Source organism: Symphalangus syndactylus, chromosome 5 (assembly GCF_028878055.3).
Source record: "Symphalangus syndactylus isolate Jambi chromosome 5, NHGRI_mSymSyn1-v2.1_pri, whole genome shotgun sequence".
Taxonomy (NCBI): domain Eukaryota; kingdom Metazoa; phylum Chordata; class Mammalia; order Primates; family Hylobatidae; genus Symphalangus; species Symphalangus syndactylus.
This window is the reverse complement of record NC_072427.2, coordinates 48,678,699-48,694,382: the sequence shown is the minus strand read 5'-3', so window position 1 is coordinate 48,694,382 and position 15,684 is coordinate 48,678,699. Positions and strand designations below refer to the sequence as shown.

The following is a 15,684-nucleotide window of genomic DNA, read 5'->3' as shown; positions in this document are numbered from 1 at the left end:
TGTCTTGATGATGAATTGATCTTTACAATATGAAATGTTGGTCCCTACCTTTGTTAATACTCTTTGTCTTGATATCTATTTTAACTGATATTAATGTAGCCATTACTGTTTATGCGATATATATTATTCCAGCCACTTACTTTCAACTGATTTGTATCTCTGTATTTAAAGTACATCTCTTATAGACAATAGTTGGGACTTGCTTTTTTATACATTGTTATAGTCTCTGCCATTTAATTGGAGTATGTAGTTTATTAATATTTAATTATATTTATATGATTGGATTTAGAGCTACCATTTCATTATTTGTTTTCTGTTTGTTCCTTCTGGTTTGTTTTGCTTATTTTGCTTGCTTGTTTGTTTTGTTCTTCCTTTTTGCCTTTTGGATTATTTCAATTTTTTAAAAATACCATTTTAAGTTATCCATTGGCATTTTTGCTGTATCTCTTTTCTCTAATATGTTGGTGGTTACTCTGGATATTGCAGTATACATCATTAGCTGTTCACTGTCCACCTAGAGATAATATTGTACCATTTCTTGTAAAATGTAGAAGTCTTGCAATGATATATGTTCATTTACTGCTGTGCCTGTGGTTATACTTTTTATATGTATTGTATCTGTATACATTATAAAACCATGATACATTGTTATTATTTTTGCTTTAACGATCATATGTACTTTAAAGAAATTACGAGAAACTAGATTCTTTCATATATACTCTATTTCTGAAGGTCTGAGTTTCTCTCTGATGTCGTCTCTCTTCAGCCTGAAGAACTTTTATTTAGAATTTTGTGTAGTGCAGGCCAGGTGGTAAAACATTCTCTTAGCTATTTTTATCTAAAAGTAAGGTTTTTATTTCGCCTTCATTATTGAAAGATATGGAGCTTTAAGTTGCCAGTTTATTTCTCTTGGTACTCATTGTTTCTGGGTTCCATGGTTTTTAATGAGATGTCTGTAGTAATTCAAATGATTATGTCCCTATATGTAACAGGTTGCTTTCAAGATTTTTCTTCATTTGTGGTTTTCAGAAGTCTGACTGTAATGTGTTTCTCTTTGAATTTGTCCTGTTTGGGGTTTACTGAGCTTCTTGAATTTGTAAATTTATGTCTTTCACTAAATTTGGGGAGTTATCAGCTATTATGTTTTACAGTAATTTTCTGCTTTAGTTTTCCTCTCCTCTCTTTCTTTGATTAAAAAACCCATATGTTAGGCTTTTCAAATTGCTTCACAGTTCCACAGTGCTCCATTTATTGTTTTCAGTCTTTTGTTCATTTACTTTCAATTGGATAATTTATATTAATGTATCTTAAAGTTTACTGACTTTTTCCTTTACCATCTTTAGTCTTAAGTCTGTCTAGTGACTTTTTTAAAAAAAATTCAGGTATTGTACTTTCCTGTTCTAAAATTTTCATTTAGTTCTTTTTTATATTCTCTATTTCTTTTTTACTACTTCATTAATTGTAAGCATATTTTTCTTTGTCTCACTGATCATTGTTATGATGGCTGCATTAAAGTCTTTGTCTGAAAATTCCAACATCAGAATTATATCAGGATTGGTGTCTGTTGATTCTCTTTTCCCTTAGGAATGGGTAATATTTTCCTGACTCTTTATATGTCACATAATTTTGGATTATAAGCTGGACATTGTGAGTGCTTTGCTGGGTTCTTGTTTTAAAAGGCAATGAATTTAGCCAGACCCAACTACATGCTGCTTCTCTGTGACAGTGATGGCAGATCTCAGATCAGTTCTTTAAACATTAGCTGCAAACTTCTTTCAGTTTTCTCCAGACATGAATGGTTCAGTGGTCTACCAGAGACTTGAACTGAGTCTATATACAAGAATTTAGTGTTTTCCCCCAACTCTGACTCTCCTCTTTTGCCTTCTCCCCTGCTGTTTGTAGCCCTGGCATCCTTCTCCTGGTTTCTTCCCCCAGAAAGATGATCTTTCTGTTAATATTTTACTATATCTGTACTGCCACCACCATGACTGTGCTGCTCTCAGGGCAAAGCTGCCAGCAAAAAGAAAAATAATAATACACAGAGAATACAGAGAACTACTTGCCACATGCTTCAAGTTTCACCTCATCTCCAAAACTTGCCTGTCTTTGTTCGCTTCTCTAGAGATCTCATTAGTTGTTTTTAATCTGTTATTCAGAATGTACAGCTGTGACTTGCAGCAGGATCAGCGTGTTGAGTGCATACTCCTCTCTACTGCAAGTGCAGCCCCCACTCTTTAGCTGAATAATTGCAGTGGCCTTCCTGCTGTCTTTAGTCTTATTTTCCTCCAATCCAACTTTCACTTGGGAGCCAGGTGATTAAAATAAATTCTGGTGCTGACCTTGCTATTGTAAGATTGATTTCTAACTTCTTGTAGTGGCATACATAGCCTTTCCTGACTAACTTCTACACACCTGTGTAATGCAATAAGGTGCCTTTTCTCAACCTAGTGTGTTTCCACAATTCTGGAATACTCATCTCGTTTGCTTTTTCTTACTCTCTTTCCCTTGCCTAACTCAAGAAACTCCACCCCTCTCCCCATTTTGAGTCAGATGTCCCCTCTGAGTTCCCTCTTAATATTCTGTGGATCCCCCTATAATGTTACTTAGCACATCGTTCTATTATTTGCTGCTCAGTTATCTGTATTCCCCCAAGACCGAGCTCCTCAAGGGTTGCAAATCATGCCATATTTCTCTAACTTCTAACTCTTCCCTTACCTAATTTCACTGCCTGATATATAGTAGATATACAATAATTTTTCTACTGATTGCATTATATTCTCATGAGTATACATTTTTTATTTCTGTTTCTATGGGTGTCTGTTGTGCACACACAGAGTTCCCGTGAAATAGAACAAAGGATTTGGGGTCACTTGTCCACTATTCACTGTGTATCAGTTGCGGCATATTTGCTAACCTTGTCTTTTAGGCCCCCTACCTATAGGTATTAGACCCAGCATGCTGTGAAATCCTTATGATTAAAGTCTTTACACTAAGAAGGGATAAGGCGATGGTATTACTGGAGCATCCGGCAAAGGCAGGCATCTTCTGCCTTTCTCTTTTCTTATAAATTGGAGAGTTCAGACATTGCTGGGAAAGCTCTCTCTCTCTCTCTCTGCACGTGTGTGCATGCGTGTGTGTGTGTGTGTGTGAGAATACTGATGACTCTCTGGGAATAAGCCAGCACCATTCTTCCATACTGGGGATGAGGTGATAGATTCAGAGCCCATCGATCTGTCATAGTGTGTCATCTGCTAAGGAATCTGGAAAGCATTCTCTTCCTTTACACCATTTCTTATTTATCAGAAGGGATTCGTTGACTTTTACATTGTACAGAACATAAATTTTCACAAGAACTGATACTTTGCTCGTTGGTATCAACCTTTCAGAGCGGGAGCTACTGAATGTTTAACCCACATTCTTTCTTTCAAAACAAATGAGCTTCTGTCTCCATAGAACTTTTAAACTTACTTGTGTTACCTAGTGTCTTAGAATAGTGCCTCAGCTTCAGCTCCAACTTAAAGAAGAAAAGAACAAATGGTTTCATTTCTAGTTATGCAAATAAAATGCTCATTGTAAAATCATTTATAAATTTATTTATTCAGCAAATATTTATTTTGTATCTGCTGCATGCCATGCTTTCAGAATACAACCAGGAAGATAGATATGATCACTGCTTCATGAACATTTAGTCTGGTGTTACTGAAAAATATATAGAAGGACTTTTTAAAAAGCATCCCAGAATCTCAATACGCAGAGATAACCACTGTTCACTTCTTTCTGAATTTTTTTTTTTTTTTTTGGTGCTTTTGCCCTTCAGATTTCAGGCACCAGCACTTTGTCTATTTTCATTTCAGTATCTTCGACTTCTTTGTCTATGTTCATTTCAGTATCTCTTGCTTCTTTGTCCTTCATTTCCCCCATAAGGCAAATTTCCAATTGCTGAGCATCTAATCATTAACTTATGTAATGTTTGGCTGTGGCCCGAAAGAAAAAAAACTTTTCAGAATGTGAATTTTAATCCCAAGGAGCTTGTTCTACTTTATATGTGTGAGATTCTGAATTTTCCACACCTACGAAATACTAATTAAGTTATAGAGGTATTTCCCACTGTTAAATTAAATTAACAGACTTGCTCATTTTATAGTTTAATGAGGAGGTGTTAAAAGTTGGGCTGCACCTTATTTATAATGGCAAAAACGTGATAAATATCTAAATGCCCATCAATAAGAGACTAGTTAAATAATGTATCCATACAATGGAATACTATTAATGAGTTAAAATAGTTTGTTGACATAAAAAGAAAACTAATAAAGATGGAAAGATAGCTACAACAAATTAGTGGCTGAAAAAGCAGATTATAACATAGATTACAATATTTTGTTTTCATTTATGTAAAACTGGATGCACATGTCTGTACATGCATAGAAAGCCATTTGTATGCATTCGGTCAATCTATTTCTTCAACAACTATTGTGTAAGTGATGCTCTGTAAATACATTGTGATAGTTGCCCATGTCATGGGGCAAAATCAGATAATACATATAAATTGTATCATGCATATTTGGGGGGAACATATTTGACTTACTGAAAGTAACTTTTTTTCTCATCTCCAGAATAATGAACTACAAAGCAGGTTGGACTATTTAATAGAAACCCAGGCCAAGACCGAAGTGGAAACCAGAGAGATTGGAGTGGGTTGTGATCTTCTACCCAGGTATTTAGGAATTTCCTGATTTTTTTTTATTTAAATTCCTCTTTGGCTGAAGAAAATACTTTACTGGGCTGTTCTTAGCAGAATTGCATTCTTCCTATCAAAAATATTTCTGCAAAGCCAAGTGGTGGCTGCTGAGGGGCTTGACTGGTTTCTGTAGGAACAGAGGCATTGTGCAGGGTGGAGGGGTCAGCAAAGGAGAGACCTGGGGAAGCCATTTAGAGAGAGATGGGCCCTGTCAGTGAGTGCATATATTTGTTCCTTCCTTCCTTCCTTCCTTCCTTCCTTCCTTCCTTCCTTCCTTCCTTCCTTCCTTCCTTCCTTCCTTCAACTAATGCTGTTAGTACCTTCCCTGTGCCAGACAGTTATGACACAGAGAGGAATGAGATTTGGTTCTTTCCCCAGAGTACAGTCTGGAGGGAGAGACAGGTATGTAGGGAGACATTTATAACGGTGTGAGAGGGGCATCCAAGGTGCTTTAGTGATATACAAGAGGGAGGATCTAAACCTTGAACAAAATTCATCTGTTCCTCAGTACTGTAACAGGGTATTGTCAAGCACTGGATCCAGTTCATAAATACCTGATCTGCTTGAGTCATCAGCAGATATGTGATAACTATAACCTGGTTTGTTCAGTTACATTCCTGAGCTAGAGGACTGACCTGTTCATTGTTAAGCTGCTTCCACGCTTGTGTCTCTTCCTGGTGACATTAGAGCCTGTAACACAGTAACCTGCCTCTGATAACTAACTCACCATTTCCAGGTGCTCACAACTGTGCCTGGCCTCAAGAGGACATAAAACAAGTTTACAGCAAAGATGCTAATGACATGTGACTTGTGATTTAGGTCATCAAAGTCACAAAATGCCTGGTATCCTGTGTGCAGGAGGGTGGATTCTTGTGTGAACAGGGGCACTTGTGTGTGCTTTGCTGGACATAGTAGTCTAGAAAAATGTCGAATCCTGGAATCTTGAGTGGTTACAGCTGGTGGGAAGTAGTGACGAGCCGATCACCAAGCTGGGGTGTGGAATACCTGGTTCTTGTCCTACCAGCCAGCAGCAGGATGCCTTCAGACAGGTCTTCAATGGGGCCTCAGTTTCTCAACTTGTAAAGTCAGTGATTTGACTAGGTAACTTCTCAGGTCTCCACCAGCTCTAACATTGTACAATAAGGCTTCCTTTCCTTACTTTATTAATTTTTATTTATTACTGGCATTGTCATTTTTGTTAATTAAAATGAATCACTTGCCATTCTCAAAGAATTTACCAAAAGCAGCATTAGGTTCTTTCTTTGACAATGTCCTCAATTACATTGCTTGCCTTCTAGTAAAAAGGCATTTTTTATCTTTCTGATATAATTAGCAGAAAATGTTGAATATATATATATAGACTCTGGATCTCATCATAATGAGATATATTTTCCTATATGAAAATATAACCAAAAAGAATGATCAATTGTGTTCAGAGACCTTTTTGAAATATAAAAAATTTGGCCATTTCCCCCCTTTTTGTATTTTTTAAAAGCCAAGTGGCCTAGTCCACTCTAATTGCCCACATAATAAATCTTGTTTGGCTAAGACGGTACAAAACTATGTCTGAAACCAATAAATTGTTTGTTTTCTAATTCCCACATTTTGGCTTAAAACAAGCTTTTCAACTTGAATGCCCAAGTATAGCCTGAAGCAAACTTTTATGGCTAAGTTATGAAACCACAAAGCGGTTTTCATAATGGAAGTGCTGACAGACCCTTAACTTATGGCCATGGTGAACTTGGAAGCCACTTCAGTATCTAAAAGCAGCTTTTCCATAAATGTAACATTTGGTTTCCCCCAGGATCCATCTTAGCAGTTTAACTACCTAGGTCAATCAGCAGAGGAAATGAAAACTACATATCCTTGTTTCCGAAAAGGCAAAATAATATTTCATTCGCTTCCTCACAAATATTATATTAAGTGCCTACTATGTGAAAGGCGCCAGGCAAGTCTGGGTGGGGAGGAGCCCAGGATCTTTCGGTAACTCAGGGCAGTGCCCTTTCACCTGCACTTCTTGGAACTGCCTTACTCTGAGCTGGGGCTCCTGGAGAGGCCTCTGGATGCCCGGGGGGATGAGGAGGGTTAGTGAGGGGCTGGCCCGTGGGACTCTTCTTCCTCCCCAAAACAACCTGAGAAAGTCAACTTTTAGTTTGTTTTGTCTGTTGGATTCCAAGTAAGATTCTGTTTGAATAAATAGCTCTATGGGCAAAAACAAATTGGAACTCCCGGTCTAGTTAATCCCCATGTTTTATGGATACCAGAATTGGGGCTCAGAGAGATTAAGTGATTCACTGGAAGCCACATAGCCAGAATTAGAACCAGGCCTTCTTGAGTCTTGGTGCAGTACATGTATAGTTTGAAAATATGTAATAAACGGAGAGCTACTAAATGGTGGTGTGTATGTTCTAACAAAATTCCTGGGTCATACTTGGACCCCAAATTTGCATCTAATTAATAAAAGATTCATGGTATTGTCCAGAATATTTTTTAGATTTTTTTCTCTAGAATATTTTAGACCAATACAAGCATTGAATTAAGCCTGAGTTATGCAGAAGTGTTTTGTTCTTACTCCCTGTTCTTCTCCTACAAGGAATTCATCAGTGTGGGACAGTCAGGGAAGCTCAGGCTGTCCAGTTCCCTGCCCAGCCAGCTGCTAGCTGAGCTCAGCCTTGGGCAAGTTACTTCATCTCTCTAAAGCCTCAACTCTTTCATCTTTAAAATAAGAATGAAGAGGATAATATCAAACCTCATTGGGTTGCTTTGAAGATTAAATGAAAATGTGTACATAAAGCATTTAGAAACTGGGTATGGTGGGTCACACCTGTATTGCCAGCACTTTGGGAGGCCAAGGCGGGAGAATCCCTTGAAGCTAGGAGTTCAAGACCAGCCTAAGCCACATAGCAAGACCTTCTCTCTACCAAAAAAAAAAAAAAAAAGAAAGAAAGAAAAAATAGGCCAGGCATGGTGGCTCACACCTGTAATCCTAAGCAATTTGGGAGGCCAAGGCGGTGGATTGCCTGAGCTCTGGAGTTCAAGACCAGCCTGGGCAACTTGGTGAAACCCTGTCTCTACTAAAATACAAAAAATTAGCCGGGTGTGGTGGTGTGCACCTGTAATCCCAGCTACTCGGGAGGCTGAGACAGGAGAATAGCTTGAACCCGGGAGGCGAAGGTTGCAGTGAGCCAAGATCACACCCCTGCACTCCAGCCTGGGCCTGGGCAACAGAATGAGACCCCATCTCAAATAAATAAAAATAAAAATGAAAGCATTTTAGCATGGTAACTGGACCAGAGTTAAGCACTTAATAACTAATAGCTATTACTATTAATATTAACTAAACCCAAACTGATTTTTTGTGTAGAACACTGTATAAAATATAAATAAATTTGAGTATGCTAAGATGATTTCATTAACTTTTTATTGGTGGTAATCATTGATTTTATGAAATGGATTGATAGCCTGATCAAGTATATAGTGCTTCAGTATGCATTGGGCTCTTCAGTTAAACTCTCTAGACACCCCCTCTAGACACTGTGTAAAACTCTGGGAGGCCCAGTGATTGATAAGGTCTCTGTCAGCGAAGACCTGAGAGCGGCCCCTGCATGCTGCAGGCATGGGGCACTTGTCTCATTGTAGAATAGCATGGCTTCTCCTACTCACTCATCTGTACAACTGCAAGTGTTACATGCTGTGCTACTGCTAATAGCATTTTTAGAGCTGCTCTACTTTTTTTTTGTCTTGCGTGGAAAAAAAAATTGCATTTAGTTGCCAGGTGTGGTGCCTCACACCTGTAATCCCAGCACTTTGGGAGGCTGAGGTGGGCGGATCACCTGAGGTCGGGAGTTTGAGACCAGCCTGACCAACATGGAGAAACCCTGTCTCTACTAAAAATAAAAAATTAGCCAGGCGTGGTGACAGATGCCTGTAATCCCAGCTACTCAGGAAGCTGAGGCAGGAGAATCGCTTGAACCCAAGAGGCGGAGGTTGTGTTGAGCTGAGATCACACCATTGTACTCCATCCTGGCCAACAAGAGTGAAACTCCGTCTCAAAAAAAAAATGCATTTAGTTGATGCTCAATAAACATTTGTTGGGTGAATAAGTGAAAGATACATACCAAGTGAGGAACGTAGGCAGGTGATCAGTGTTATCACATAATTTATTTAATAAAGGCCTTGGATGAAGTGATTCCTGCTTATGTTTTACCTCTTTTTGTGTGAGTGTGTGTGTTTTTTCTCTCTCTCTCTGTCTCTTCACTAGAATATGAGCTCCATGAGGGCAGGGGTTTTCATCTGTTTCACTAATTGCATTCTCCCTGGGACCTCCTTAGAGCAGTGCTTGGCACATACTAGGCACTCAATATTTGTTGAATGGAGCCATCTCTCTGTAGCATTCGGCAATCCTTCCTAAGAAGAAAGGAAGGATTCCTCAGCCTATTTCTTACCCTTGCAGGACTTTTCTCTCCTGGTTCTCCACCTATCTCCCTGCTCTGTCCTTCTCCAGCTTCTTTGATGGCTTCTTTTCCTCCTCCAGGACCCTCCCATGGTAGTCCACATGGCTCTATCTTGGTTCCAGTACTTCCTGCAAAGATTGCATCCAGTCTCACAGCTTCACCTCTCCTCTCTGTGGCTGAGCCACAGAAGTGTGAACCTTTCTCTTGAATACAAGTCCTTGTTTCCCACAGCCTTCTGGGCACTCCCAGCTGGTGTCTGCTTGGTCTTCATACTTGCCGTTGCATGGCCGAGTGCGCCATCTCTTTCTTCAAAGCCACTCCTCTTAGGAGTGAGTAAGAATCCTGGCTTGGAAGTTAGACCTGGGTTTGGGTCCTGAGTCTGCCTCCTGCTGTATCTGCAGCTTTGGCAAATTCCTACCCTCCTTGATTCTCATCTTGAAAAGGATGATTTTGGTGGCAATCCCTTTGGAAGCTTGTCGAGAGGATTAAGTGAAGTAACAGGCATAGAATTTCCAGTGGAAGTGCCCCGCCTTTTCATATTTCTGTGGCTAGAGCCACTGCTTTCCCAGCTACCTAAACTCAGTATATTGCAGTCACTTCTGAGTCAGAGAATTGTTTTGCTCCTTGACTCACTCACTCATACTGTGCTGTTCTTTTCTTTCATGACTTGACTCCTTCTTTCCCATTCCTCCTGCTGCCAGCCTGCCTGAGACTGTCTAAGCTACCCAGTACCATCTCTCTGCCTCACTTTCTCCTCCTCAAATTCTTCCCCTCCTTCATCTAATCTTTGTTTTCCATAAATTTCTAGTGACCAAGGATCTCTTCGTAAAGAGAGAGGGAAAGGGAAGGGGTGAGAGGGGACTCACTGTGGGTTCAGGAGTTTACACACACACATACACACACACACAAATGTATGTGTATATTTAAAGACTCAGGAGTTTAGTTTGAAGACTTTGATATATGTTAATTAAAGCCATTGAGAACAAGTTCAGGTCATCTAGCCTTCATTTTCAAAGAAAAATGAAAAAACAAAAACGAAAGGAAAAGTGACTTTTCTTTCTTCTTCCCTGTAGTGAAACTTCGTTTCCAGCAAACCAGCAAACTTGGTTTTCATCAATTATGTCTTAATAGGTACAATTTGATGAAAAATATTCCCCATGATCATAAGTGCTCAGCACGTAGTAAGTGCTTTAAAATGCTTATATTTTCGTATTTCTGTTGCAAAGACCAGAACACAAAGTAGCTTTTTGTCAAAGCTTTATTTGCTGATTCTGCTATTGTTTTCCCCAGGGGAACTGCCCCTTTATTGATTAATAAAAGGTTAACAATAGCCTAAATGTGTTAAGGCAAATGGTTGGGTTTCAGTTTTGTGGTTGAGGTTATTTGTGTTCTTGAAATCCTGTTGTTTCCTAGTGATCAACAAAATAAAATACCCCACTTCTTTTTTAAAAGATCGGGATATGAGAACGTGTTTTCGAACCCTAGAAGGTTCACCTTTATAAATATTTCTGCATTTTATGGGGTTTCAGGATATCGTCACTGGAGACTGTTTCTGTTATGTGGAATTTTCACAGGAGTTGGCACAAATGGCCATCTGGCGTCTGCCCCTGGCACTCTAGTAAACTGCAGGTCACTGGGGCCTCCTGGATCACCGGGTCTCATGGATTGCTCTCTGTGGCAGGTGACACTGGGACCACTTAGTTCTTGAAACTCCTCCAACCTTTGGTTTCCTTTGTAATTCATATGTGGGGTAATAGCTCTGTGGCTGGCTTCTGTGAGCTGCTGGATTCATGGAGATGATGGAGATGTGGCTTTCACCCTTAAAGAAATTATACCTAGCAGTGGACACAAATGTGTAGACCAATAAGTGCAGTAAGATGCTATAGAGGCTTGGTGCGATGGCTCACACCTGTAATCCCAGCACTTTGGGAGGCCTAGTTGGGTGGATCATTTGAGGCCAGGAGGTCAAGACCAGACTGGCCAACATGGTGAAACTCTGTCTCTACTAAAAATACAAAAATTAGCCAGGTGGTCATGGCACATGCCTGTAATCCCAGCTACTTAGGAGGCTGAGGCAGGAGAATTGCTTGAGCCTGGGAGGCAGAAGTTGCAATGAGCTGAGATCATGCCATTGTACTCCAGCCTGGGCAAGAGAGAGAGATTTGGTCTCAAAAAAAAAAAAAAAGCTATGGGGGTGTCAGAAGCCTCTATAATAGTGATGTTCAAGGTGTATATGGGGATTGGGTGGAGAATATGGAGAATCTACTGGGGGGAGACATGGAAAGTTTAAAATACACCCCCTGCCACGCTTTTAATACATCCTCTATCACCTGGTGAATGACTGGATGTGGGAAGTTAGGGGAAAGGGATTCGACTCTTAGGCTTCATGTACACATTTTGTCATTGTGTTGGTTGGGATAAGGAATGTAGATATTTGAAAGAACCCATAGATCTTGGTGGCTTAGCATGGTAAAGATTAATTTCCCATGTCACAGTTTAAGGCCGTTTGGTATACGTTTCACTCCACAGTCTTTCAGGAACCCAGGAATTCCTCCATTTAGCGACCCTGCCTGAGCTTTGGAGTCCTCCTGGATTCTCCACCTGTATGCTCTACATAAAAGGGAAGACAGAGAAAGACAGCATGGGGGATTATGTAGATTTTTATGGGTTAAATCTGGAAGTAGTAGAAGTCATTTCTGCCTGTTTAGCCACATGGTCCACCTAATGGCAAGAGAAGCTGGGAAATGTAGTTGAGTTATGTGTCCAGGAGGAAAAAGAAATGGGATGTCTTAGTCACCCAATCCTGTTAACTATAACTCCCAAATGTCTCCCTAAAATCTCCCTGCCACTTCCCATCAAGTGCTTCCATCAGAATTCAAGTTCTCATGATCTCTCTTTCACCTCCTGAAGAGTAAGAATTTTCTAACTGAACTGCTTTCAGAATAATCCTTCCCTAGTCAACCCTTGATAGTACCAGAGGAATCTTGCTAGAATAAAAATATGAGCAGATCATGGCCCTCCTTAAAAACATGCTGTAGTTCCCTGTCCCCTTCTGAACTCCTTAGCCAGGGACATGGAACCCTTCTCCACCAGGCCTCATCTTCTGCCACTCTCCATTGTGAACTCTTTTTTCCAGTCGTTCCAAAGGAGCACACTGTTTGCAGTTCCACATCCACAAACTGTGTGCTCACCCATCTCTGCCTTACACATACTGCCCCTTCTTCCTGGAGTTCCCATCCCCGCTTTGTCCACTTGATGAATGCTAGGCATCCTTCAAGATTCACCTTCTCTGTGTGAATTTCCTGATGTGAATTTCCTGGTGGTGCTAAATTGTTCTGCCCTCAATTTTCCCACCATGTGTTTATGCTTATTTTGTTCAGGTCATGGCAGGAAGGGAGGCTTGAGAGTTAGATGAAGGGACTGTTGTGGATGTTTGGGCAACTTTAAGGGAAATAAACAAGGGACAGTGGTAAGCTCTGGAGCTAGCGACAGTGGAAGCTGTTACCACCCTTGCCTGAGGAGGCAGGGGAGAAAGCTGGGGAAGAGAACAAGTTGGGGAGCTGTAGCTATGGGCCCTGGTAGAGGGATGCCGCCAACTACCAAGCTGCAGCCTGGCTGGGAAGGGGAAAATGTCCTGACCTCTTTGTCCTCTCATTCCCTGATGCCCTGCTACCACCTTGCGGTAGGCCAAAAGGAACTGAATTTGAAGGGCAAGGGAGCCCCTTGATGCTGACCTTTCCGGGCCACAGAGTAGGGTGGAGAAGGGGGAGACAAAGGCTGAACGACAAAAGAAGAATGCCCAGCACAGCTGTTATGTCTCTGTTATAGTTCCTAACACAGTACGTGAAATTTTTTTATGTACATATCTTTCCCACCAGGTGACAAGTCCCTTGAATGCATGTTTCATATTTTTCTGAACGATGGATGCCTAGTACAACCTTTACAGGTTGTTAAAAATAACTTTTTTATTTTTAACCTGTTGTAGTCTGTTCCAGCTGCCATAACAAAGTACCATAAACTAGTTAGCTTATAAACAACAGAAATTTATTTCTCACAGTTCTGAAGGCTGGGATGTCTAAGACCAAGGTGCCAGCAGATCCAGTGTCTGGCGAGGACCTGCTTTCTGGTTCATGTATAGTGTCTTCTTGCTGTGTCCTCACATAGCAGAAGAGATGATGATGAATATTTCTGGGGCCTCTCTCTTTTTTTTTTTTTTTTTTTTTTTGAGACGGAATTTAGCTCTTGTTGCCCAGGCTGGAGTGCAGTGGCATGAACTTGGCTCACTGCAAACTCTGCCTCCCGGGTTCAAGCGATTCTTCTGCCTCAGCCTCCTGAGTAGCTGGGATTACAGGCATGTGCCACGATGCCTGGCTAATGTTGTATTTTTAGTAGAGACAGGGTTTCTCCGTGTTGGTCAGGCTGGTCATGAATTCCCGACTTCAGTTGATCCCCCTGCCTCGGCCTTCCAAAGTGCTGGGATTACAGGCGTGAGCCACCACGCTGGGCCTGGGGCCTCTCTTATAAGGCCACTAATCCCATTCATGAGGGCTCCACCCTCATGACCTAATCACCTCCCAAAGGCCCCACCTCCTAATACATCACCTTAGAGGTTAGGATTTCAAAATATGAATTTGGGAAAACATAAAGTCCATTGCAGGGCCTGTTTGTAATATTTAAATGAAATATTAAGCTGCATTATTGTCTTTTTATTTTTAAGCACTTAAACACCATTTTCTAGAGTTGTCTTACCATGTGAAGCATATGGGGGGTTTTGTTTCATTTTCCTGACCTGCCTTTTCTCATTTCTCAGCCAAACAGGCAGGACTCGTGAAATTGTGATGCCTTCTAGGAACTACACCCCATACACAAGAGTCCTGGAGTTAACCATGAAGAAAACTCTGACTTAGGCACTCAGAGGCATACACTTTTTACAGATGGACAAAAGCTCTGGAACCCTGTGGCTTCAAATCCTTTGGGAAGGGTGACTGTTGTTTCCCCTATACACAGTGTAAGCTGGAATGGAAATCGCTGAGGCTCTGATCCACTTCTAAGACAGGAAGGAAAGTGAAGGCGGAGTGAGCAGGTAAGAGAGGGATATACAAGGTCATATTTCAGACACCCACCCGGCATACCCTGCTGTACTGCGTCATCATTTGTTTTCTTTGTAGACACTGAAATCCTATCAGGAGGATTCCCTCACAATGTATTTTATTTGCTAGATGTTGGTTGGGAGGGAAAAGGACATTAATTTGAAGTTTCATGTTATTCATGCCAGGATCGTTTGATAGAGCATGAAGGTTTTGTTTACCCGTAAAAGTATTAGAGGCAGCGTTTCTCTAGTACAGAGAGGCCTGTCCACAAGGAGCATGGGCACCCAGCCAAAACTTGAACCTGGAAGGGAGGGTTCCCAGCCTGCAGGTGCTCTTTCCTCTTGGTCCCAAGCATCTGTGCAGGGTCATGGGAGCCGCTGTGAGAGACTTGTGTGGGCCAGACAAGCTTCATTCCGATGCGCTAGTCCCTTGGTTTAATTTGTGCCTTATGCTTTCATTGGACCAGCTGAAATCACTGTATTTATTCAACTTGCGATTTTTTTTTCTTTCTCACTTTAACTTAAAGAGAATTTTATATGTCATGGAAATTTAATCATTTAATGATTTCAGTATCAATTGGTGTTTTTGTTAAACGAATGAATCATCTGTTCATGCATGCTCTACTTTGATATTATAACCTATGTCACATGTGTTTAATAAATACCATATATTTTGTTCTACTAATGTTGTCTCTGTGTTTCATCCATGACCATGTAGAAGGGGCAGAGAGCAGATCAGGCTCTGGAATGAGTGTCAAAGTCAGATCACATGATCTTCCAGACAGTATAATCCATACAAGCATCTGTAAGCCATAAGATTGACTCTGTGTGTCGGGGCGGCGGGGGGGGGGCCTGTCTTTTTAATTCCTGAAATTTAGTTAATACATCATGTGGAAAAAGCAAGGTACATTAATGATCACAAAGTACAAAAATAGATTTTACTTTTAAACCTTTCCTCACACCTCCCACCCCTTACTGTCTCCTCTTCCAAAAAACCAAAGAAATAAAAAAGTAAGAAAGCAAAGCAACTCAGTTAGATAAATCACTGTGAGTCAGAATCATGCTAAGAGGAAAATGTGCATTTGGGAGCCAAATTTGTATTTAAACACTGTCTGTGGGACCTTGGGCAAGTCATCAAAACTCTCTGAATGTTAGTTTCATCCTTTAAAAACCTCGGATCATCACACCTACTTGATAGGCTGATGTGAGTGCCACATGAGGTCATTCCCACATAGGGACTGGGCACTGCCAGGCACATAGGCAGTGATTGCTGTCATTCTGGAGGTTTTAGAGCACTGCTGATTGCTGGTTGAGTCTCACCACTGGAGGTATTCTAGCAGCAAAAAACCATGCTCTGTGGCAGCCACCAAGGAGGAGCACTTAGAGAAAAAGCTGTCCTTAGG

General features: G+C 40.9%; 1 protein-coding gene across 3 annotated transcripts in view; it reads left to right on the top strand.

Annotated features, from left to right (window-relative positions):
• MYZAP (myocardial zonula adherens protein) overlaps positions 1–14,966 on the top strand; it is a 93,836-nt gene extending 78,870 nt beyond the window's left edge. For all 3 annotated transcript variants that reach the window (XM_055278381.2, XM_055278380.2, XM_063640207.1), the window contains 2 exons: positions 4,614–4,714; positions 14,003–14,966. In XM_055278381.2, coding sequence (XP_055134356.2) covers positions 4,614–4,714; positions 14,003–14,099 — 198 coding nt within the window. In that variant the 3' untranslated portion in view covers positions 14,100–14,966. The remainder of the gene's footprint in view (positions 1–4,613; positions 4,715–14,002) is intronic.
• Positions 14,967–15,684: the final 718 nt, after the last annotated feature.